Consider the following 26,506-nt stretch of genomic DNA (forward strand, 5'->3'; position numbering starts at 1 on the left):
CAATTGAATATCAATTGTTGTACACAAAAGTAAATTTGTTTTGCTCCATCTCAACAAAAAATATCTAAAATAGTGAATTCATTAGCTGCTACTTTCTGAATTAATATATAGACTGAGGGGTAAATTCTGCCCTTTGTAAACTTGTGTAATCTAATTAGCATTAATGAGACTTCCTGGGCTGAATTCATCGCTTAGTTTCTGCCAGTGCAAACTGACGGAACCTGGGCTGCAGGCTGCAAGTGGCAAACAAGCTCCCTGGAGTCGGACACAGCAGAATAAGCTGCCTGTAGACCAAGCTCCACTGGGGCCATGGACCCAGCTAGCACAGCCCACAGAGTTACTAAAGTGTTAGCACTTACTAAGGATGCTTTTTGACTGATGAGAGAAAGTCACAGCTGCTCTGAAAGAGAAGCAGGGTATGAAAAATGTTTCAGCTCCTTGTCTGAGCTACCTGATAGTTGATAGAGGGAAGAGTAGCTTGGTAGAGAACCTTGCAGAAATGCAGGATTCAAGATAGGAACAAAGGTACCTTGTCTATCCACCCTCTGCCAAACATAGAGAATGAAAAATGCTGCAAGATTACCAAATTTAAAACAAACAAACAAACATGAAAAACAACCAAAGAGCCTCAGCACATGCCTGCAGTCCTGATACAGGCAAAACTGACATTGACTTCAGTGGGGATTCTGTGTGCATAGAGATTGCCACAGTATCCTATAATCTCATTAAAATATTGGCAAGATTCTGATCTCAGTTACACTGATGAAAGCCCAGAATCAGTGGACTTACTCTGTAGTTATGGAATAATTGAGATTGGAATCTAGCCCTGTAGTTAATTCTCTTGGAAAGATATTATTACATCGAGGAATAAGTAAAGAAAAATATTTTACATCTTTAAATAAAAATTGTACTTCATGTAGTAAATTATTTATTTTTCAAAAGTATCTTCTCATGGCAGTTCTAACATACAGTCTTGAGAGAGACTACAACTGACCAAATGTCTGAGGTTAATCTGACCGCTTCTGAGGCCTTTTCTACACTACGGGGGGAGAGTGATCTAAATTATGCAACTTCAGCTATGTGAATAACATAGCTGAAGTCAGCATACTTGCATCTACTTATTCCAGGGTCCACACTATGCTATGTCAGCGGGAGACACTCTCCTGTCGACTCCCCTTGCGCTTCTCTTTCAAGTGGAGTACAGGAGTCGACGGGAGAGTGATCTGTGGTTGATGTAGTGGGTCTTCACTAGACCCACTAAGTAGACTGCTGATGCATCTATCACCGCGCATCAATCCCCTGGTAAATGCAGACAAGCCCTGAGTCTTTTGCATCTTTAATAAACAAATCTCTTCCTTTCCTTTGATAATTATGGATTTTATATAAATAGAGGATATTCATTTCTTCCACTTTTCTGATACTACCTGCTGAAACTCTGACTAACTGTTGTAATACGTTGATTCAGTAGAAACTATCCATGGGTTTCTCCACAGATTTGACAAAGATTGTTTCCACTGCTGACTGTGAGCTCATCATCAGTGACTTTTTGCCCTTTAACATTTTTTAGATGTTTAACTCAGAGCCAAAGCATGTCAACTTCAACTTCTTAGGCCATTTAATCAGAATTTTAAATTCGCTGTTACACTCATTTTTTGGTAATAGATGATTGTGTCCGCAAAGAATTGGATGAAAGCCTAGCATCTGCAATCCACATTTAAACAAGTAGCCTGGTTTCCTTATCTCATTTAGTTGTCATGTCATTGATACCTCGTTATAGCTGTGTAGCACTTTAGTTGCCTAATTATTAGCCCTGTTTTGAACTCAGTCAGGAAGAACCATAAATACTGGTATATAGCTCTTGGTCCTCCATATTTGTACAACACTGGGCAATAAAGTATTTTTATTAACTTACTGTGTTGTAAGTAGATGAAAATAAATCCAATGATAATTTGCAGTAAGTTAATGGTAGATGATTATTTGTCAAGAAAAAAACATCTGAAATGTCCATCTTGTGCACAGAGAAGGTGGTTGGGACCGTAGTGCATTACATATGGCTTTCTTAACCCAACACTAGACTCAGATGTCCAAAACCTGGCCCTGCTAAAGTTCATTCTGGCCCTGCTGAAGCAAAACTCTCCTGAACCTCAAAGGGACCAAGATTTAGCCCATATTGTCTAATTTGACTATAAAGAGCTCAAAGTTTGTCTCTCAGATGCATGGTACACATAATTAAAATTAAAGACTAAAATTGAACAGTGCTCCATAGCAGAAGCCATTCTCAGGCAGAGAGATATAAAATATATTGTAAATGTACCCAATGATTTTTCATCAAGGTGGAACTCTGAGTATTCCAGATGAAATTTGGGAACCTCATAGAAAAATAGGGCGTCTTGGGACCACACAGCATCTGCTCACAGTATTTGAGCTTTCGCAGTGGAGGTTATAAAGGTGCATGCAGTCTAATGTGCATCAGGGAAGACCATTCCCAGACTGGTCTTTAGAATTACTTCTCTTTTATGTCTTGGGCTCAAAAAGACAAGCACAGTGGGAGGTACAGAAGCTTGGCACCTTTTGAAATCAGGCAACTTATCAATACAGGAGCCTAACTTTAGGTGACTAGGTTTGTAAATTTTGGCCAAGACCTTCAGGGAAGTCACCAAAGTTTTTATAGCCTTTGAGGGAGTGCCCTTTCCACTCAGTGCCTGTCTTTAGGCTGGACACTGAGGCTTTAAGCTAGGGTGAGCATTAAGCCTCTCTCCACATGAATGGCCTGCCTCTAATGTAGGGGTTCTCAGACTTCATTGCACTGTGACCCCCCTTCTTGGTGCGGGGAGAGAGGGCTGCAGCCTGAGCCCCATTGCCTCAGATGGAGGTGGAGCTCAGGCTTCAGCTTCAGCCCTGGGTCCCAGCAGGTCTAATGCTGACCCTGGTGACCCAATAATAATGGGGTTGCGACCCACTTAGGGGTTCCGACCTACATTCCCCGTAAGCTGAGTGTCCATGCAGCTGCCTATTTAGTACCACACAGGTGCTCAGGGAACCTGCCTGGGGACCTGCCATGGCCAGGGAGAGCGCCCCTCCCCCGGCTCTAACCTAGCTCAGCCCTCAACCTGCAATGCCCGGGGTGGCCCCCTGCCCCCAATTATGTCACGGCCCAGACCCAGGCACCTCGGCCTGGCCCCAGAGCCAGCCACAGTGGCCTGGCCCAAACCTAGCTATGGCAGCCCAGAGTGGCATGGTCCGACTCAGCCTGCACCCAGCCATGGGTGGGGCAGCCTGGCCCCAGCCAACGCAGCGTGTCGCAGCCCAGACCCGACCAGGGCGGCTTGGTCCAAACCTGGGCAGCCATGCCTGGACCCAGCCATGGGTGGGGCACCTCTTCTCGAACCCAACTCCAGTCCCGGAGCTTCCGCAGCCGGGGGAGAGGCGCCTATCCACCCCAGCCCAGGTGCTGCTGCGGGGAGAGAGAGCTGGGGGAAGTAGTCTCTCCCTGCCATAGCTCCGGAGCACCTTCTCCACCCCAAACCCCTCATCCCAGCCCGACCTCAGAGCCTGCACCCCCAGCCAGAGCCCTCCCTCCCACACCATGGCCCTACCCCTGCCCCAGCCCTGAGCCCCTCATCTCTGGCCCCACCCCAGAGCCCACACCCCCAGCTAGAGCCCTCACACTCCTGCACCGCAACCCTCTGCCCCAGCCTTGAGCCCCCTCCCACACTCTAAACCCCTCACCCCCACCACATGAATTTTGTTATGTGCACCAATATGGAGGTGATGTGTCAAATAATCATCTTCCATTAACTTGCACACATTGGTGCACATAACAAAATTCATTCCACACATGGGTGGGAAAAATTAGAGGGAACACTGGTCCCAACCCACAGTTTGAGAACCGCTGCTCTAATGTTTCCATCATAGAAATCTAACAGGGCAGCTAACAGGAATTTTCTGTACTTCTGTACACAGCACAACTTTCTCAACTGGGAGTAGGGGTCTGATATTCAATTTCGGAGGTCAATTCTCCAATCCTTTAATGAAAACTCCTCAACTTGCGTTCCTGAGAGTCTGTTTTTCCCAGGTGAGGATATGCAGAGGCTATCTCAAAGAAGAAAGATAGGTTACTTACCTGTGGTTCTTTGAGAGTCTCACCTCTGCATATTCAGCCCTGCCCACCTTGCACTCTTCTCCAAAGTTCTACTGGTATACAGCTATGTTGTGTGTGGAGTGACTGAAATGGTTGGGGATTGTACAGCCCATTAAAATTGTGGCTCTGATTATTCAGTCCCATAAAGGGGCACTTGTGCTGTCCTAATAGTCACTGGTTTTCTAGAAAGTTTCTGAAGTTCAGTGGCACTGGAGAGCCACATTCTGTAAGTGTGAATATGCAGGGACAGTACACCCAAAGAGCCATAGTAACTGGTAAGTAAACATTCTTTGTCTCCTGTGGATTTACCAGAGAATTTCAAACAAAGTTTTGTGAATTCCTCATCTTTTACAGACACTGAATTCACCAAACATTTTCCATGACAAAACATATTAAGTAGGATTCTATTTTGTGGGACTGAATTAATTTTAGAAAAATTAAGGGGGAAAAAATCATGTTGGTGAAATCATTGACTTGACATTACCAGTTGCATACATTATTTGGTGTTCATTCAGCTCTGTGGTAAACAAATGTTGCAAAATTTTACTAATTCTTAAATTTGTGTGTTTCGATACTTTAATAATATATATTCCTACCAGAATAGAAGGAATAAAATTAAAATACATTAATACACAATTTACAGCATACATTTAAAAAATTCATTACATTGAGGAACCTCAAAAGGCAGGATCAGGTCCAGAGTCATTGAATCAAAAGACTTTTCTTTATCTGTTGTATTTATAATGCTAAAATAGATTTCCCAAAATGGAGTATGTTACAGAGAATATTGCTTCTAATCTCAAAATTTTTCTCTGAACATTTGTTTTTTTCAGAGATGGAATTCTGTGAAAATCCACGCATCGTGTGCTCTGGCTACCAGACAGACTTGCATGGTGTATCTCAACATGATTACCCATTGGAGATGGGTTCAGATGTGGATACTGAGCCTGAAGGTGGTGCTTCACCAGATCATACTCTGAGGATGTGGATGACGGGGATGAAATCAGAACACAGTTCCTGTTTGTCAAGCCAGGCAAACTCAGCTTTGTCCCTCACTGACACTGACCATGAAAGGAAGTCTGATGGAGAGAATGGTAATAAAGCAATCGTATAGTATACTAAAATATAAAGAGCGGCTTATTTGAACCTTTTCTTTTCTTTTTATTTTTCTTCTCTTTTTATAGGTCCTCATTCTATAGACAAATCAAAAGGCTTAAATTATGCTTATGTTATGTTCATAGTATATATTGAAAATATGAAAGTGAGAAGATGTTTTGGGTTAATTTGTATATTTCCTTTTAACAGTGGAAGCAATGTTAGCTTCCCCTTTGCATACATTAGGAACATAGGGACTGATCTGAAACCCATTGATGTTAACTTTAGTGGTCTTTGGATCAGGCCCTTAATCCTGTAAATACAGTTGTAGTGGATGTACTTCAAGTATGAGCTCATTCTTCAAACACTGTCTTCTGGTCATAGTACTTCAGACTGACTAGTTCCAGTTGACTCCAATGGTACTACCCTCAGTTAAAAGTGCTATGCCCAATATTAAGTGTTTTCAAGATCAGACTCTTTTTTGTACACTGTACAATAGTCTCCTGTGGAGGTGGGATAAACCCTTTACTTCAGACTCCTGTCATACTGGGCAAAATGCTAAAAAAAATACTGTGGACACAGCCCTGCTTTTTCTGCCAAATGGATTGGATAGGTCTTTTTCATCACTCGTGTCTGTGGTATGTGAGGCTTTATCCCTATTGTTGAAAAAGTTTGTGTTCTCTTCCAGGCTTTATGCTTATGTAGTATTTGAATGTTCCCAGAAGGTAGAATTTTTTTTAAAAAAGTTAGTGAGTAAGAAAATCAAAACATTATTCACCTCATTGTATCAAGCAACAAATAGAAATATTTTCTAATAATTTCCCCACTATTTCAGAAAATAGATAAATAAATATTATAATATATTTCCACTAAGTATGAGTATGCCTATCCCATGTTCTAGTTTTGTATTTATACATGTATGCTACAGTATAGAAATTGTGAACGAATTCATATTAAAGAGATATATGCACACACACACACCTATTTTACTGGCTAAGAAAATATCAGAAGGGGGCAATGAAAATAACTGATACCATTGTAGTATTCAGAGTAGTGCTGTTTTAGTAGAGATAGAGTGGTCCTGTGATTAATGTTGATTTTGTAGATGTAGTATATGTTTTGATGGAACTTGAGTTCAGATCATATGTAAAGTTGATAGTGTAATTATAATTAGTCCTGTGGGTGATCGTCATACAATTCCCCTTGTACACCAGTGAAAATGTCCCATATATCTTCAAAGTTACAAGAGCATGACTTCCCTCATGTGCTTTATCCATCTGAGGATCAATCTGAGGATTAAGTCTTCTGCGCCAATGTTCTTTGTTATTTTGCTAGCATCTAAGTCATGTGAGTACTGCCACTTGCTTGTACAGAGAGCAAGTGTTGCCTTCTTTCCTCTCTCACCTGAATTTTGCCTGTTGGGTATGGACCTCCTTCCTTCCACTCACAATACTGTTTAGGAATTCTGGTTCTTAAATAAGGATTAGCAGGCTTGAATATGGCCTGCCCTGGGATTGTCTGCCTGCTCAGCACTGGAATGTTTAAAGGGAAGGCTGATTGCAAAGGGAGCACACTTACTTGTATTACGGAGAGAAGGGGATCTTTCCAGCCCATTATTTTAAGGTTTTTGGAGTTGACACCTTGAGAGGTGTTTGGCTGTTTGGCAAAGATGTCAAATTTTGACTTGCAACACTTTTTTATGGCTGGGTCGTTGTGATAGTCAGCTGGTCATAGTGTTACACTAAATGTCTTATTTGGGGTCAGTAACAAATTTTCTCCAACAGCAGATTGGGTAGATGTGGATGGAGGGGGAAGCTGGTATTACTTTACTCCCTATGCATTGAAAGAATCAGGGACTGCATGATATTAGGGGAAGGAGGCCTAGCTATAGGGTTTTGAGGATTGAGTAACTTCTTGTAGATTCATAGATTTTTAAAGCTAGAAAGGGCTATTAGGAATATTTATTAGGAGTCTTACCTCCTGCATAGTCCAGGCCATAGCATTTCACTCAGTGATTGCTGCATTAAGTCCATAACTCCTAGTCCTCCATAAATCTTTTGTCACTACTTTTTAATCAAGGTACCTGTTTTAGGTTACATTCTTAGCCTTGGGTCCCAAATCCTCTCCTCTGATTGGGAATAGGAGGTTGAGGGAAAATTGAGGTGTTGCACTGCTGTTGGGAAGGGCACTGGAACTAAGAATACTGGTAAGAGGCATTATCTATCTGAATTCCCAGTTCTCACTTGACAGGGTTGGGGTTGATATCATAGGCTTCATTGTACTTCTCCGCTTATGGATGGGACACAGCAATACTTGTAGGTTTGTAAAAAGCATATGGATAAACTCTGAGACTACAGGGATTTAGGCCACTACTGGTTAGTTAATAGTTTTCATTCACAGGTTAAGTTTATAAATAAATTCATGGTCAGAGGACTTGAAGCAAGAGATGTGCATGTGCCTGTGCACTATGTACTGTGATAGGTTGACTTGCATACAGTGTAAGAAAAAAAAAAAAAGCACTCTCTGAACACTGTTCCTTTTCAAGTCTTAAATAATTGTAGTAATAAAGAACAAGTCTTAATGAATTGCCCAGCCCTTTACACTTAGGACTCTCTCCCTGAACCAGATGTGCTAAGTTTATCCTTGAATGTCATGTGATGTGCACAGAGACCAGTATTTTCTCAATTACTGTGAAAATAGACTTCTTCACCATCAGCAAATTTCTTAGTAGGTCACCTCAATGAACGTTTGTGGTATGAAATTGGGTGACTGAATTATCGGTTGAAAGGGGAAAAAAATGTTGTGAAATATTGTTTCTTCTTCCCCAAAGCCTGTCTTACCTGACCTGTAAATTGAGACCTGGAGAAGAAGAGACCTGCAGAAATCCTGGGTTCAGAGAGTTTGTCCAAATGGTCTATGAAAATGACTTCTTGCAACTAGAATAAAATTAAGGGAAAATCGCTTTTCTACTAGTTCCATAATTTAGTTTCTTAAAACTTATATTCATTACTTGTAGTATGAAAAAGTCTCATTTTCCTTTCCTTTAGTGTCCAAAAGTGTAGTATCGTAACAACAGATAGATAACCACGTTTAAATGGCAGCATTAGAAGGATCCAAAGATGTGGACTGTGGTAGAATGCTTCTTTTACGTTGATCTCAAGCAAATCCACTCTTGCATGCTACACACTACTGGATGGTATTTTCAGTGGGCCAGATCTTGAAGTGCTTTCTCAGTTTTCATTCAAGCAAAACTCTCATTAATGCCAGTGTGAGTTTTTTCCTGGCTGAGGGCTGAATAAATTAAGAATAAGGACTTCAGAAGACCATATATTAAATTATATGTGTATAGTAAAAAAGTGAGCTAAACAGTTTGGACAGTTCTGATCTATTTGAGGTGGTTAAATACATTTTTTCTTATCCCATGCCCACATGCGAGTATTGTATAGTTAATTGGTTCTTGTGGATAAATACCTTTCATTCTGTACAAGAAGTCATCCAACCACATGAAGAATATGGGTCAAAATGTATCCTAGTTACACCTGAAAAAAGAAAAGGAGTACTTGTGGTACCTTAGAGACTAACAAATTTATTTGAGCATAAGCTTTCATGAGCTACAGCTCACTTCATCAGATGAGTTACCCTGGAGACTTTTGGGTGTAACTGAGAGTAAAATTGGCCCTACATATGTAAAAATAATGATCACACTGCACATTGAGTGAGGTGCAGGGGGCCACTTTTAGGATTGTGAGAGGAAGGTGTGTATCTCTTTAAGGGGTTAGAGAGGTATGAGGTGACTTATATGGCAGTACAAAACAGGCTAGCATGTGGATGTTGACCCATCCCTCCCCTTCTTTCAACTGACTGGAAGAGAGGGGGCACTATATAGGTCCCTCCTGGGAAGGAAAAGCCATCTTTTACCTGGGACAGGTGGAGCGACTCCCACCCATAGAAGTGGTGAAATATCAGGTTGTCAGGATCCTCTGTGGGTGTTGTGCTACTTGCTCCTTTCTTTGGGGGCTGGGATGGAATTTCTCCCTCACCACCAGATTGGCTAAGGCAAAATGGGGGGGTTTTGCCTTCTCCAGGCAGATTTAGAGGGTGCTTAATTGGAGCAAACATGGAATGGGAGTTAGAGTTCAGTGTAGGTACTCTGTAGGGATGGGATACAGTGATCAGATAAAATGGATTGGTGAAAGATTCAAAGGAGGCATTTGTTAAAGGAGTGGAAACATGGGGAGTTCGGAACTGCTTTGACTGGCATGAGGGGACCCCTCCCTTATAGCCTTCCCCCTCCCTTCATTTCAGTGGGGAGTCAGGTTTCATCAGTGGGTTAGCTGGAGTCCAGGATGGGTAAGGGGGAGAGCTGATGAAAGCCTCTGGATATATATATGAAAATGATCATGGAATTACTTGCACTCTTCACTTTTGTCTGCCAGGTGCTCCCAAATAGGAATAAAGCTGAGGCCTAATCAAATCACATCCAGTATCTCTGGTCCTTCTTCAAGTATAGCTGGAAAAAGATATGATCACAAGAGAGTCTTAATTTTTTTGTCTCTAGATTACAGTATTTTTGACGGACAATATTTAATTTGGCTACCTGGGTGACATGATTCTGAGTTAACACCGCATCTGTTGCTTGCTATTCTGAAAATAATCTAATATGGGGAAAGAGATGAGACATCTGGTTATATAAAAATGCTTACTATGTTTACATGGTGTACTTAAATCCAACTGAACAACATAGCCTGCAAATTTAATTGGATACTTTAAGAATACTAGATCCATATTTAACATCTTTAGGGAATATTAAGTCTTGAATGTAACAATTTGAATATCCCTGGGTTGTACTATTTATAGTTACTAATTTCTTACTTAAAGTAGCTGGTGGAAGACTTACACTTTCTCTTGAATTTCTTTATGAACCTAATCAACATTCTTTATTATATATATTGAGTAATTCCATTTGATAGGAAAATAAGTTATCTAGTAAACTATCAGACACCCCAACTCTGTCATAATCGTTACTTAAACACACTCTTGTTTAGGAAGCATTGAACAAATTGTTTGAGTACAAATATTCTGATTTAAATTAGTTGTTCTCTGTGTTAATAACAATTAATAATAGCCTCTTAGTGCACAAACTGCCTTCAGCTGTGCCTGAGGCTAAGCAAAATATATATTAACTACTAGTAATGAATGACCAATTTCTTGGGAATTGTTACTTAACTCAGCAATGATATAAATAGCCTGTTATAACATGTACACTGTTACAGTATAATGTGTGACAGTAGACCTGCAGCAGCAAAGTTACACAATGACATCCTTAACTGTATTTATAAAAATAGAGTAAAATTTATTGCATTGAAAAGGTCAGCAATTACCCTCAACCCATTAAAATCATATTTTCTATTACATCGTATCATAAAATAATTTTAATTGGCTTCAATAGTTAAATCTATCAGCATACTATTCTTAGTAATTTATGTAAAAAAATCCTATGTACCTGTATGTTTGTAACAAAATTACAATATCTCATAGTCAGAGAGTGATAATGTTTATTTTTGCTGTTTAGAATGCTGTTAAAATGTATTTACATCTGTTGTGTACTTGATTTTTCAAGTTCTGTACTCATCCAAGGAAGTACAGGATCTGGTCTTTTTTGCATTGCTATTTCTGACTTAGAGCTCTTGAGATTTGGTTAGTGGATTTCTTTCATAACATAATTACCTTTACCTGAAAACAACAACAGAAAACAAAACAAACAAAAAACCCACTGAAGTAAATGGAAACACTGCTTTTCACTTTATTGGGCTTAGGATCAGGCACGATGTGCGGTCATAAGTGTTTTAATAATATTAACAATACCTAGCAAAACTGGGAAAGTATTATTATCCTACTTTGACACATGGAGTAAGTGAAGCACAGATAGGATAAGTGATTTGTACAAGGTCATACACTGAATCGGTGGCAATATTAGGGTCTCCATCTCCTAGCCCTGTGCTATCAATCTGATTTAACATGCACCAGTGTAAACCAGACATAACTCTATTAAAATTAATGTACACTACTTTAGGTGAGATCAGAATTTGCTTTCAGTGTTCTAACCTCAACACTGTTGTCTCCCTACAATAAACCCTTACTGTATTTAGGTTACAGATAAAATTTGGGTTTAATTGTGTGAAAAAATGTTGAATTAATTGTATAATCTATATAAATTTATTAATTTAATACATTTAAATGGGAGCAGTGACCTGTGCATACAGCACTGGACTGGGTCTTGAGGGACCTGGGTTCTATTTCCTGCTCAGCCACTGGCCTGCTTGGTATGTCCATCTGTAAAATAGGGATAATGATGTTCATCTAATTTATAAAGCACTTTAAGATCTACTGTTGAAAAGTGCAGCAGCAGTCAGTTTCCAGTTTCATTTACTCTGGGTGTCAATAGATTTACTCTGAATTTAGTAAGATTAGAATACCACTCTCAGGAAGAAGTAGAAAGTTTCACATTTTAATGCAAGATGAGAGTATTGGAATTAATTCTGATATTATTTACTGTTCTTTTGGAAACAAACAAAATCATGAGACTCGTCTCTCCGTTCTTCCCTCCCTTCAAATACCCCATCTTCACACAGGAAATGACTACCAACAACTACGTCATAATAACAGTACATTTCCTGAACAGTTTATCCATATGAATCATTAGGCAAGATTTTTGTTTAAAATTACTGTTGCTAAATATGGAGTCAGCCAGTGCTTAATTTATGCCAGGGCTGAATCCTGGCACCTAGGCTTGGCCATTCATGGCCCTGGCGTCTCTGGACTTGCTGTGTCAGTTATGAAAGTAAAAAAACTGCTTGAGCCCAAGCACCTCTTTCATTACAAATTAAACACTGGGTCAGCCCCTTAACTTCAGTGTTATTACTCTGGATTTACACTAGTCCAACTGAGATAAGAACTTGGCCCACCAATTTTCAGATCGAATAATGCAGCTAAATCTCAGCAAACTGCCTTGACAATGTAAGGGATAAAGAGCCAACTTAATCCCACACCATCCAGGTAATTTAGAATATAATGTTACTCTTTCCATTTCTAATCTATATTGTTGTGTCATGATATTGTAGCATATATTGTGTATAAAATCATGGATGTGCACTATCAGACACAAACTCCAGACACTCATAAGAGAAAGTCAAACCATATGAGTTGTGCATACTCTGCAAAGCCTTATGGCTGAATCTCCTGAATATTGTGGAGTTTATCTAGGCCCTTAAAACCTGATCTTCCCTTAGATCAGTGGTTCTCAAAGCCGGTCCGCCGCTTGTTCAGGGAAAGCCCCTGGCGGGCCGGACCGGTTTGTTTACCTGCCATGTCCGCAGGTTCGGCCGATTGCGGCTCCCACTGGCCACGGTTCGTGGCTCTAGGCCAATGGGGGCTGCAGGAAGGATGGCCAGCACATCCCTTGGGCCGCGCTGCTTCCCGCCGCCCCCATTGGCCTGGAGCCGTGATCGGCTGAACCTGCGCACGCGGCACGTAAACAAACCTGTTCAGCCTGCCAGGGGCTTTCCCTGAACAAGCGGCGGACCAGCTTTGAGAACCACTGCCTTAGATAATTTGGAACATGAGGCCATTAATGTTGTTTATATAAATGGATTTTCCAGTTGCTGTTGGATTGCTTTTTGGATTTTTTTTTAACATTTGCATCGTTTTGTTTTTAACAATAGTTCAACTTATATTGCATACTTTATCTACAATTAAACAGCTCCAAAGAATGTCACAGGAAGTATGCAAGGCCCTGCAATGACATGGTAATGATTTTGCCAGGAATATTAGAGTATAACTTGACATTGTAATGGCTCTGTAGGAGCCTCTAGTAGGGTATAAGACACTGCCATGGACTTTGTAACAGCTCCTGTGGAAATGTTAGTATTTCAATGGAAGCATGTCATTTGAATTGCTTTGGATATGTATGAGACACATCTGTGGATGTAACTTTGATTCAGTTGTAATGTCTTGAGAGCATTGATTCTGTTGCTGACATTTCAAACATTTATGAAACATAGTTATTTTTCATGGCCAGTTATTTTTCAATATTATGGGCCAAATTCTGTCCTTTAAATGCACGCATTTGTTACTTTGACTTCACTGGGAGCTGAATCAATGTATCAATGTAAGATGGCCCTATTTATTGTTTTTATTCTTATGGTTGAATTGTGATATTTTAAAATCAGTAAATAGTGTTTTTAAACTTTGCTGTTCACAATATTTATTTCTACAGCAGCAGACACTACACTGAGGGCAAAATGCTGGCAATATTTAATACTCTACACTAGAGCTCATTGAAACAATGTTTGGAACTGGGGTAAATATTTGTGGTGTTCTATAGTCCAAGTGACCTTTGCCTACAGCATGGCAAATGCAGCAGTATATTTACACAAGATTGTGATATTTTTAGCCTTACCATTTTGTTTTCCTTCATTGCAAAGTTGAGGGGTGGAAGGAGAGAGAGAACTTGAAGAGAACAGCCAGGTTTAATTGTTATACCAGAGCGGGCTAAACTGGACAATAGAGTTAAAAAAAAATCACACTGACAAATATTCTTCCCTCCTCTGTGCTACGTGGGGATGGGGATAATGCACATGGGTAGGGGTTGGTGAGGAAAGAAAAGATAGCCACATGGACTATTATTCCTCTTTCTGCTTAGCCTTCTGTCTTTTTTGGATGGAAGAGAATGAGCAGGAAAATACGTTTCCACATAGTCAATACAAATGATGTTGCTGTGTTTATACTCGCTCTTGGGAGCATAATTTACGGGTACCTTCATTGGAAAACCCTCCATAGTGATGGGTCTAAATATTTTTTTCGTGTTTTTCATGAATCTTTTGTCGTCACATTATAAGGATAACAGTAGGACAAATCCAGCCATTAGATACACAGGTGCAGTTTCACACAAACCAATGGTCACCTCTATACCAGCATGCTTTATTGGTAAAACTATATTTATGAATAATTATAGTAGACACAAAATAATTTTCTCTTTTCTCTCAGTTAAACTTTACATTTAAAATTATAAACTAGACTAGAATCTATTTTATGGAGAAACTTTTGTGATAACTTATTTATATTTCCCCTTGCCATGAATCTTTAATATTTGCAGTTTCTTTATAGACTTCCTTTGGAATATAAATAGTTAAATTAAAAAAACTAGTAGAAATTGAAATTATCCATCTTGTAGATATTGGTGTGGAACTTTATTGTTTAGGTGACTTCATATAGTTAACAATCAAGATTTCCTTAATATGGAGGACATATGATTTTCAGTTATCTGAAAACTTTGCATTTGAAAAGCAGTTTCTCTGTGTGATGTTGCACTCCATAATGTTTTATGGAAATATGCATATGAGGGTGAATATGATGTAACTGAAATATGCTTTAGGCAAAAGGCCTCTTGTAAGGTATCATTACAAAGCTTTTAATCTACTGAGTGTGTTCATCCAATTTGTATGCATGTATCATTCTTGTATCTGAAACTAGGAATATGAAGTATAACTTGATGTCCTATAGTAATTATTCAAAGTCTGGGCCATTAATGGTGGTTTGGAGGCTTGATGGCTCCCATTGACTTGGACAATTGGTTATAAATGGTCTGTTTACTTGCAAGCCTTCTTGGGTGCATGCAGGCCAGCCCTGGAAGAATGGAGGCTGAGGTCTCACAGGACATGTGACCATGTCACCTGATACTGGAATCCACCTTAAATCTGGTGCTTTTCCTTTTAGAAGGGGGGTGGGGACTCAGAGAGATAAAAGATTCCCTTTGTGCCAAAGCTATAAAAGGGCGTGGAACAGAACAAAGGGGGCTTCCAGTTATCTAGTTAACACCTAAGATGTCTGCTGGAGCTAACAAGGACTATACTAGGGAAAGGTTTGGGCCCAGACTAGGAAGAAGCCTAGTCTGTGAAAGAAGCTTATTGGCACATCTCTGAGGGTGAAATATTATTTGTAATCAGTTTCTTAATGTATTCAGCTTAGACTTGCGTGTTTTTGCTTTATTTTGCTTGGTGACTTACTTTGTTCTGTCTGTCATTACTTGAAACCACTTGAATCCTACTTTTTATACTTAATAAAATCATTTTTGTTTATTAATTAACCCAGAGTAAGTGATTAATACCTGGGGGGGGGGGCAAACAGCTGTGCATATCTCTCTGTCAGTGTTATAGAGGGCGGACAATTTATGAATTTACCCTGTACAAGCTTTATACAAAGTAAAACGGATTTATTTGGGGTTTGGATCCCATTGGGAACTGGGTGTCTGTATGTTGGAGATAGGTGACCTGCTAAGCAGTTTTTGATTAAAGTCTGCAGCTCTGGGGACATGGATAAGACCTGGGTCTGTGTTGCAGCAGGCTAGCATGTCTGGCTCAATAAGGCAGGGTTCTGGAGTCCCAAGCTGGCCGGGAAAACGGGCTCAGAGGTAATTCCAGCACATCAGGTGACAGTCCCAAGGGGGTCTCTGTGACTCAACCCGTCACACGCTGTTTGCAGAATACTGTGATATGCTGGAGCATTGATATCTAGTAGGCAAGTGGTTTTACATTTCAAAGTGGCTTGCCAGGATTAGCAGTTTTTGAAACAAACCCCACAGATGTGAAACTTTCATGTAATACATACTGTTTTCTGTCAACTAACAATTTTGGCACTATACACATTGTGTTTAAGGGCTCTATCCTACTCCTGTTGAAATAAATGGAGAAGATTTGACCCTAAGTGAACAAATTATGTGTACAAAACGGTGTGTTAATGGATGGTATCCATTATTTTCTGGTTCATCCAGAACTCAAAATTCTTCGCTATTATTTTTCACTTCTATAATTCTTCACAACTCCAAAGTTCTCCAACCTTGTGTATTTTGGCCCTGTCACTTCATTCCTTTTGACATTGTACTTCAATACAGTATCCTTTTTTGTCTGTCTTAGTAATATTTTCAGTATTTTAGATAATAATTACGAAACAATTGATTTAATTAAATAACATGAAAAAATAGTTCAAAAGCTCTTTGAAGGGATACTTAGGCCCCAGCCCTGCATAGACAGTTATGCAAGTCCTTGGTATTAGAATTGAATGTACGGTGGGCATCTTTCCTATTCTTGATTTAGAAAGGATGCACAGTAAATATCTCTAGAAGCATATGGAGTTAATACGAAAGTATGTGAAGGGGTTGCAGGAAAAGGAGGGAACTTATAAAAATATAGCATATTTTATCATGGAAATTCAGGAAGTAAATTTATCATCTACCTGAGATAGTATAACAATTTTTCTTCCATTGCTTAACATTTTCCGACATCAAACTGTCACTTTGTAATGTTAACAAACTTAAATCATTGTAAAGATTTTCAAAAATCTTTCTATTTTATTTCTGAGTTCTAAGCATCTTTCTAGGGTTAGAATCAGTCTTGCTAAATTGATCTGATGGTTGGAAGCTGTTTTTCATCATGTTACAAGATGGTCTTCTGAAAACTGTAAGTAAAGCACTTTTTGTCCAAATCAAGACTTGCCAGAAAAGTTGTTAACTTTGACTATCTTAACTAACTAACTTAACTTTCTAACTAAAGATATTTCCTTAGGCCACCGGAAAGACTAATTTGATCTTGTTTTACTGGTTCTTTGTACCCTTGACCTGAGACTTTAAATAAAAGAAATATCTAGAGATTATTTTCAACAAGTTGCTTTTCAGTTGCTTCAAATTGAATTAGTGTAAGTAAAATAGAAAGAGGGGATCTAGTAAATCGATACTGCATTGGTAGTAAACGGGAAAATACTAACAAATTATCCTTTTAAGATTTAGCGAGATTTAATCTAAACATCATTTTCTCTTGACCGTATGAGAGCTCCTAGGGTAATTTAATACATAGTCCTATATTGCTCTTTCCTGGTCCTTTTTGCCTTCTTTTTACCTGTTTAATTCACTGTGTGCACAATATAACAAGTATCAGAGGGGTTTCCGTGTTAGTCTGTATCCTCAAAAACAACGAGGAGTGTGGTGGCACTTTAAAGACTAACTGATTTATTTGGGCATAAGCTTTTCTGAGTAAAAAAACCACTTCTTCAGATGCTTGGAGTGAAAATTACAGATACAAGCATAAATATACTGGCACATGAAGAGAAGGAAGTTACTTTACAAGTGAAGAACCAGTGATGACTAAGCCAATTCAATCAGGGTGGATGTGGTCCACTCCCTATAATTGATGAGAAGGTGTCAATACCAAGAGAGGGGAAATTGCTTTTTTAGTGAGCCAGCCACTCCCAGTCCCTATTCATTAATGGTGTTAAGTCTGCAAATGAATTGTAACTCTGCAGTTTCTCTCTGGAGTCTGTTTTTGAATTTTTTTTGTTGCAGGGTGGCTACTTTTCAATCTGTTATTGAATGTCCAGGGAGATTCTCCTACTGGCTTTTGTACGTTACCCTTCCTGATGTCCAAGCTGGACACAAATCAGATATATGTCCAGAAAGGTGTCACCTCCTAGAGAGGCTTGTCTCTGCTAGTTCAAACTGGGTTTTCCAAAGACCAACAAACAAAGAAGGGGGTTTGGGATAAATAGCCTGAGTTTAAAGTGACTCAGAGTAATCTTTCTGATCCAGTGAATGGACAGGACCTTCTGTCCAAGAGAAGGGTTCCAGTCCTTAGAGAAGGGTTGGATGGATTGACACTGACCAGAGCCCCTGTTGGAGATGGGGTGGGAGGTTGATCTCTGATAAGCTTATTAGCATGTGTCTATTTATCATGTTTAATGCTTTTACCTTTAGAATAAATGTGCTTGCTTGGAATGAGTTGAGTGGCCACTTAAAACTGTATGCAATTACAACCATTCATAGCTTTTGAAGAGAAAGCAAAGTGCAGATGCTGGCCTTTTAGACGCTCTGACTTGCTGGGGATTACAGAGTACACAGGGAACTGTGCAGCCTGGAAAAACCCAGGTCAGGAAGGAGAGACACATTAGTCTCTGCCCAAGAGAGATGACGGCTGGGACCACAGAGAATAAAGTTGGAGTTGGCTTGAACTGTGACAAACACTTTTCAATATTTGTTAATCTTTTGTTTCAAATTGCAATAGTGAATATTCTGAAGATCATCACAAATGCAAATTATTTAGAATAATCAATATTACCAGATGACAGAACATTGTAAACTGGAATATTTGCACCTGTAAATAGGTTTAGTTGGAGAATTTAAATGAAACAGGCATGTTGGAATAATATGTAACTGACAGATTCTTTTACCTGTAACCTTGATAATTTAAAAGGAGTACTTTTGGCACCTTAGAGACTAACAAATTTATTAGAGCATAAGCTTTCGTGAGCTACAGCTCACTTCATCGGGTGCATTTGGTTTTTTCCACCAAATGCATCCGATGAAGTGAGCTGTAGCTCACGAAAGCTTATGCTCTAATAAATTTGTTAGTCTCTAAGGTGCCACAAGTACTCCTTTTCTTTTTGCGAATATAGACTAACACGGCTGCTACTCTGAAACTTGATAATTTACTAACAGTGAAAGAGAAATAAAAATAAAAAACCCTCCACACTTTTTTTGCCATAGACAATAGAGCTGTGATCAGAGGCCATGTCTGAAATCATACTAGTTTAAATTAAAACTATCAAAACACATTGAATGATGTTCAAATGAATGCACTTTGTTTCATCTTGCTTACATATACCTTATCTTCTGAAATAAAATGAAATGTTTCACATATAAATTTTGTCACCTTTAATAGCTTTTATATGCCTCTATATTTAAATCCAATTTTATCTTTTGTAACAAAATCTTAAGAGATATCACCTATAAATACCTAGGAGCACTGAATACTTCCTGCAGGCTGCTTCCTTTGTCTTAACAGATGTTTTGAGTAATATTTAAATTAGATTCACATTTCATGTTTATATTTGTCCTAATTATGTTGAATACTTACCTTATTTATCTGAAGTTTGTCCCTCAGCTGCCATATAATGAAGATTTCATGTAATGACTTCAGATTACACAGCTAACTTTTGACGTAGAATACTACGTCGGCATCTGCCCATAATATATTCTTCCCAAGGTGCATTGGTGATGTATTTAGGGAGTAATCCTACAGGCTGCAAAGCAGCCACAAAAGCCCCAAATCAGTGGAATAACTGTGTTTCTACTCTCTGGAAAGTTAGGCAGCAAAGAAAAAGGCAAAGGGACTCCACAAATTCCTCTGCATCATAAAGCCAAATTTAATAGCAGCCCAGTCCTTGGGAGTGTGCAACTGGAACTGTGAATGGGCCAGTCATGGCCAGTAAATAGATCAACAGACTTCACAGATCCTGTGACAACATACCCTGCTCACAGATACCAAAAGGAATATAAAAAATCATGGAGATTAAGAAGAGCTAGGGGCACAATGAGCTTTATATAGTTAATTATACCCATCCCCCACTCCCATAAATTTTGTGCATTAATTTTTTTTTGTTTTCTGATAGTCACCATTAGCTTCTGAAAGTAAGGGCAGTATGACATGTTGAAGTATTTTCAAGCTGATGAGAGAAAGGCAATGAACTATTTAAATTTAAATATTTAAAGTAGATCAAGTTTTAAGAGCTAAATTCCATAACAGTTTACATTTGTGGACCTTCATCCCCAAATACTAGAGTCATTTTCTGCATTTGAACTTATTTATAAGATTAGTGCTGCAGTGTATAAACTGTCCCTACTTTTCTTGTCATAAGTTTTTATTTTTCTTCTTTTTCAGTTTCCCATTTGGTTTCAGTATTGATCAGACTAATAAATACTGCCAAGAGCATGTCTTTATTTGACATAGACAATTTTGTCTCTTTTTGGGGTATATTTGTGGAAAGCAGTTTTATATCCTGCTATTGATGAGATATTAATTTTCTTTTGGCTTTTGAACCTAATGATTGTGATGAGCAACTCTTGAACGTTGCTTTGGGCTTGTTTTACATGGATGTACTTATCATGCGGTTTGTTTCAAAGTTGATGTTGAAACTACCCCTTTAAATTGGATTGAAAGTATTTTATGGTGGTTTATTCCAAGACTTGTTCTCTATTTTCTCTTTATTTTTGCTTTTTTTTTTTTGTCATGCAAGTACTGTGCGGTCTGAATATTTTCAGGATACTGGTATTTTCAGCGAGATACTTTCTTGAAAGATTTTCCTTCCATTAACTGGATCGTTCTTTGAATAAACTTTCTTTAAACAGTAAATTATATTCTCGAGTGAGGACTGAATAGATACAAACAGACATTTTTCATCATCATATCTTGCTTTTTCACTGGCTATAATGTTTGCTCATCTTCTGTCATTGGGGTATTTCTTTTCCCTGCTCTTTATACTGGTGTTTCTGATATTTTCTTCTGGTATCTTTTAGCAAGGAGCTATCTTCTGGGTAGTTCCTTTCTGCTTTCATGTGTGTATAGGTTAGTGCAATAACATTAAAGTCTCTTATCTTCAGCAAAACTCTCTACATTCATCCTGGAACTTCTTTAGATGTTGATACAAATTCCATGTGCGGAATAGGCACTGGAGATCTACTGGATATTCCAAAAAGGAGAATTGTACCTGTAGTTTCTAGTAGAACACATATCTATCTATTGTAAAAAGAACAGGAGTACTTGTGTCACCTTAGAGACTAACAAATTTATTTGAGCATAAACTTTGGTGGGCTTATGCTCAAATAAATTTGTTAGTCTCTAAGGTGCCACAAGTACTCCTGTTCTTTTTGCAGGTACAGACTAACATGGCTGCTACTCTGAAACCTATCTATTTTAAGTAGCACACATTATTATAATAGCTTAGCGCATACTATCTTTAATTTATCTAACTTTACAAGGCCGCTGTGAGAGAAGAAAATACTATAATGCCCATATTACAGATGGGAGGGATTCTCCCGTCTGCATAGGTAATGCAACTCCTTTAGAGACGGTAGCTAGGTTGACAGAAGAATTCTTCCATTGACCTAATGCTGTCTACACAGGGATTAGGTCGTTTAATCCAGAGGTGTGGATTTTTCATGCCCGTGACCGATATAGTTAAACCAACCTAATTTTCTTATGTAAACCAACCCTAAGTGACTCACCTAGGATCTCACAGTAATAGAGTAGGGAATTGAACCAAGGTCTTCAGAGACCTATGCTAGCACCATAACCATTGAACCATCCTTCTCTCCATGTAGGGCTCTGCTAAGGGCAGTATAACCTGTGCCACATTGGAGGAGTTGGACAAGAGAGTAATCTGCCTGAAGTGTCTGGAGGCATATTGCCTGAGTGAGTCATGATGTTTCTGGAGGAACTGCAGGGAGCATACAGAGCAGCATACTTAATACACTTATTGATAATGATGTAGTATACTTTCATCCTAGGTGCCTGCCTGGGACCTTGGCCATGTTCTTCTTCCACCTTGCTACACAACCAGTCTCAGTTAAGTGCTGAAAACAGCACCAGTTGGCTTCCCATTGCACACTGGAAAAATGCCTGCATCCTATGTGGAAGTACCAGGTAGAGGAGGGTCTTTGTACCCTATCTATACATGTTATGAGTCTGATGTAATTAGGTCAGTAAATAGAACACATTTACTCAATAGGGAGTTGTTTACATTTTCTGATGTAGATTTCAAACTCTGTTTACTATTTTTTCTTCTTCAGCACTTATCTTTCATTAAATGTATATGTACTTTGTATAAAAATAATAATTGCAGCTACAGTTTTGTCCTTGGTAACAGTTATTGAGTTATTGTCTTTCTTGTTACTCTAAATTGCTGTTGGGCAAAGTATCCCCTTGGTTTCAGTATTGTCCTCACATTTGATGCATTTCTCCCCAAACAGTGCTGCTAGAGTTTATACTTTCTGTTGCTCCATTGCACTAAGCTCTTTACAGCTGGTATTTTAATGTCTACTGAAGCATGGGAATCATGCTGCATGCACTGAATTTGTGCTTTTCAGTATAATTTTGTTTGGACTGATAAATTTAGTTGCCTGATAAAGTTTCCTAGTTAATAGTTTCCAGCTGATATATGAATTTCACATTAGTTTTGGATTTGCTTATATTTGTAATGATATATTGCGATCTTGTGTATCATTTGGTTGCATAGTTTTTCAGAAAGTGTAAGATATAGGTGCTGCTGGCTACTGGTGCCTTGTGAGCACATATTGACAAGTTGCAGTATGACATACATGGATGAGACCTGAAGGAAACATTTAAATTTGCTTTCCAAATATTTGTGACAATCCATATTGTGATTCCCACAAAAATCCAACAAAAGCACACATCTGAGTTGTAGGTCCCCAAATTCCTTGAAAAGGTAAATGGTGTGTCTTGTGATGTCTTCCAACCAGTGATCTGCACAAGATGGAGATAACTGTCTCTGTAATAACATTGGCTTCTGGGATTGGTAATGCATTACGCTACAGAGTTTTCCTGTAATAATCGGCATGAGGAAGAAAAGATACCGTGGAATATTGTACTAATCACTAGTAGGGATTCAAGGATCTGTTATAAAGAGCAAAATAGCATCTGGGGTTGCCAAAAAACCCTGGGCATTATGTAACTTTTCTTCTTGGGGCAGGATCACAGTAATAAAACATGATTTCCTTTCACAAAACTGATTTTGGGAACAGGGGATGGGTGGGGACCATTAACTGCTGAGCTTCTTTTTTGCCTTTCAAGCAATAACTGCTGAGCTTCTTTTTTGCCTTTCAGGTATACTCATGAAGGCCTTAGTCATAAGTTTGCCACAAGCCCAGAGTGAGCCCTTCTTCTGGCAAGCAAAAAGAAAGTGTTTTTTATTTGTATGAGCTCAATCAAATTAGCTAAATATGATTGAAAAGCACCTGTAGAGTGCAGGCTAACATGTTTAAAGACGTGTTAGTTCATTATGCTGTAACCTAGGCTCCTACACGGGTTTTACACAGCCAACTAATACAGTTTCAGATGGGTTAGCCTGCATCCTTTTCAACTGTAGTAACCTAACACAATTGAAAACCCAGCTTTTTTGCTCTGTGAATCAGGGACTGTCGTGCCGTGAACTGGTAGTGTCTGGGGAGGGAATAAATTGCCTCAGGTCTACTATACCTGACATAGTGTACGTTCTCTGGTTGAGTGGCACATCTCCGCTAGCCAGTGCTTTGAGAGATAGAGCCAGAGCTCTGCCAAGTCCCTTCCCAATTCTGCTGTTTCCTGCCCACCAGTGAAAGGAAGAGACATGGCAACTCTGTGGATCCTAACCATCTCTCCTGTGATACTTTCTGTGATTGTGACATAAGTGCATAAGGGGGCCTTTGCACCCCTGCCTTACCACACTAACTGGGCTACAATTTGGCCTGAAACTATATAAAGGAGAGAAGTCAAACATCGTCTCTCTCCCCTTCATTCTGTGGACAAAGGCCAGGCTCAGAGCTCAGCAGGTACGGGGCTGCTGCAGTGCTAGAACTGTGCCTAGGGGAGCAACAAAATGGTGAAGCTGTGCCCCTACTTTCCATTCTGCCCCAGCAAATGGAGCTTACTGGGCATAGAGGGGAACAGATGATGCATCTTTGTAAAGACTGGTACAATAGCCACACTCCTTCAGCATTTTTAACATGAAACAGTGCTTTAAAAGTACAATTGAACACATAGTGTTTTTCTCCACTAGTGTTTGTAATTATTAACCAGTGTTCTCTTTACTTTCTAATGTGGGGCATTGTTCATATGCTTTTTTGTGGAGTGTTTAATTTCTTCATGGTGACTTTCTGTTTGCTTTTGCCCATGGAAAAAATAAAAATTGAGTTGTTCTTCCTCAGGCCTGCATGGTAGTGTATTCCATCAATGTTTAACTCAACATTCCTACTGATGATTGCATTGATTTTTTTTATTCTAGTCTGTGCTTCTGTCTCCATTCTGGCTTTTTACTTTTTATAGTTCACTTCCTTTTGAGCAGCAAATTCAACTGAATTTGATTGGGTGCATATTTTGTTAAAAATGTCATCTCTTCCTGAATACAGATTTCTCCATAACAGCTAATAACCTGCAGTACTTGAAAGCTCCTTTTTCTTTTTATAACCTGTATTTTTTCCGGAATGTTGTCTGATTACTGCAGTGTGGTTTCAATTTTTTATTGGATCATTTTAGGATATAATAATTTATTTCTGATCTTCAGTGCCTCTCATTCATGTCTGAAGTGGCCTGCGTTATTTCAGTTATTCATTTTTGTTTACATCTTTTCTTTCAGTCAATCTCTTTGCATTTTGTCTCCAAGTATCTTCCTAGCTTGCATCTTCTTTTTAGTTTTTTGGTATCTAATTTCCTTTTAATGGAAAAGTCAATTGGAAGGACATCTTCAATACTTTACTTATCTACCACAGCTAAATTTTTCTTATAAATCTGATTATGGTTAATAATTATATAAAGCTTAAAAATAAAGTTTTATGAGGAAAAAGAGAGGGACAATTTTATATTGAAGATTTTTTTTTAAAATGGCAAATTGTAAGTACATTGAAGTAATTTTAACAGTACATGTATCACATAGTAGTGGTATTTAAAAGGATAAATAAACCCATACGATCTAAATTAACACATTCTTTATCCCCTCTGTAATATTTTCTTCAAAGCCATTACACTAATCTATAAATAAGTCTAATTCATAAAACAGTACAGAACTGGCAGTACAGAACCCTCCTGCCAAACCTGAAACTTGACATAGTTTATCTGAAAGGTTTGCTAAGTTTTGTTAAACTTTTAACAAACTTGAGCTGTGGATCAAGCAAACCTAGGACAAGTCTGAGGCAAACAGTCTTCAGAGGGAAGAATCTATATGGTTTTGAGTAGATACTTAGTATTTTCAAATGACTTGTGTTTAAATCCAGACAAAAGCAGGTGGCTTTAGTTGACTTACTCTTTGAATTTTAGGGTTTTTTTTCAAACACAAAACAAAATGTGCCTCAGGGTGGAGAGCTGCGAACCTGTGTAAATTTACACCCAAAAGTTCTGATGAATCCTTTGTGAACAGAAACCATAGGCGCCGGCTTTTTCCTTTGCTTGGGGGTGCTCCACTCCGACTCAGCCCCCGCCCTGTCTCTTTCCACGCTCTCCCCTGAGTGAGCCCCATCCTCTCTCCTCCCCTTCTCCCTCCCTCTCCCAGTGCCTCCTGCACGCCATGGAACAGCTAATCGTGGTGGGCAGGAGAAGCTGGGAGGGAGGGGAAGAAGTTGATTGGCGGGACTGAAAGTGGATGGGAGGCTCTGGGGGTATGGGGAGAGCAGGCTGCCAGTGGGTGCTAAGCATGGAGTTGATACCTATGACAGAATCTGTTTAGTTTTGCACAGAATTGACCCAGCCTCCTCAAACATCTGGCTGAACCCAGATTGCAGATTTCAAATAAAGAAATATCATTCAGGAGTGGGAATGAAACACAAACAACCAGCATCCCCTGCTCTGTTAGTGACATCTGAAGCCAGCCAGGGCAGTCAGCAAAGTGGGCAGGTGAGGCTGTTACCTAGGTTAAGAATCAATGGGTTTGAATTGCAGCAAGGGAGGCTTAGGTTGGACATTAGGAAAAACTTCCTAACTGTCAGGGTGGTTAAGCACTGAAATAAATTGCCTAAGGAGGTTGTGGAATCTGCATCATTTGGAGATTTTTAAGAGCAGGTTAGACAAACACCTGTCAGGATGGTCTAGATAATACTTAGTCCTGCCATGAGTGCAGGAGACTGGACTAGATGACCTCTTGAGTTCCTTCCAGTTCTGTGATTCTAAGCCAGTTGAGCACATTTCAAGGATAGCCTTTGACAGTAGGTTCCTATGGAATCTCGGCCACAATTTAAAATGTGCTCTCTCCTGCCCTACCGCCTCCCACACTGTGGCCCCTATGGGCACAGAGGGTTGTAACTGACATTGCCCAATTCCTTCACAAGTGAATCTAATCTATAGGTGTAGCTGAGACCTCCAAAATATGCAGTGAGTTAGTTCAGGTCTATAATGTGAATATACCTGCCACAGGACTATCACAGATCTACCTTGCTGCTTTCCCCAGTCTCTTCTCCCCGTCTGTCACAGCCTCCCTGATTGGCTGCTTCTCCCAGCATCTCCTTACATCCCTTATTCCACCCTCCACTCTTCTTTTCTGAACTGCTTCCTTTGGGCAGCAAGGTTGGAGTCACAACCATGGAGGGAACGCATGACCATGAGTGAGTTAGGAGAGGGGTTACTTGTTGAAGTCCAGGTATATTATATCCATTGCATTTCCCCTATCCATCAAACCAGTTACCCTGTC

General features: G+C 39.3%; 1 protein-coding gene across 10 annotated transcripts in view; it reads left to right on the forward strand.

The window, feature by feature from the left end:
* TENM1 (teneurin transmembrane protein 1) overlaps positions 1-26,506 on the forward strand; it is a 490,191-nt gene that overhangs the window by 164,164 nt on the left and 299,521 nt on the right. For all 10 annotated transcript variants that reach the window (XM_043493115.1, XM_043493120.1, XM_043493113.1 and 7 more), the window contains one exon: positions 4,975-5,235. In XM_043493115.1, the coding sequence (XP_043349050.1) occupies positions 4,975-5,235 (261 nt within the window). The remainder of the gene's footprint in view (positions 1-4,974; positions 5,236-26,506) is intronic.

Source organism: Dermochelys coriacea, chromosome 9 (genome assembly GCF_009764565.3).
Source record: "Dermochelys coriacea isolate rDerCor1 chromosome 9, rDerCor1.pri.v4, whole genome shotgun sequence".
In the NCBI taxonomy this organism is placed as follows: domain Eukaryota; kingdom Metazoa; phylum Chordata; order Testudines; family Dermochelyidae; genus Dermochelys; species Dermochelys coriacea.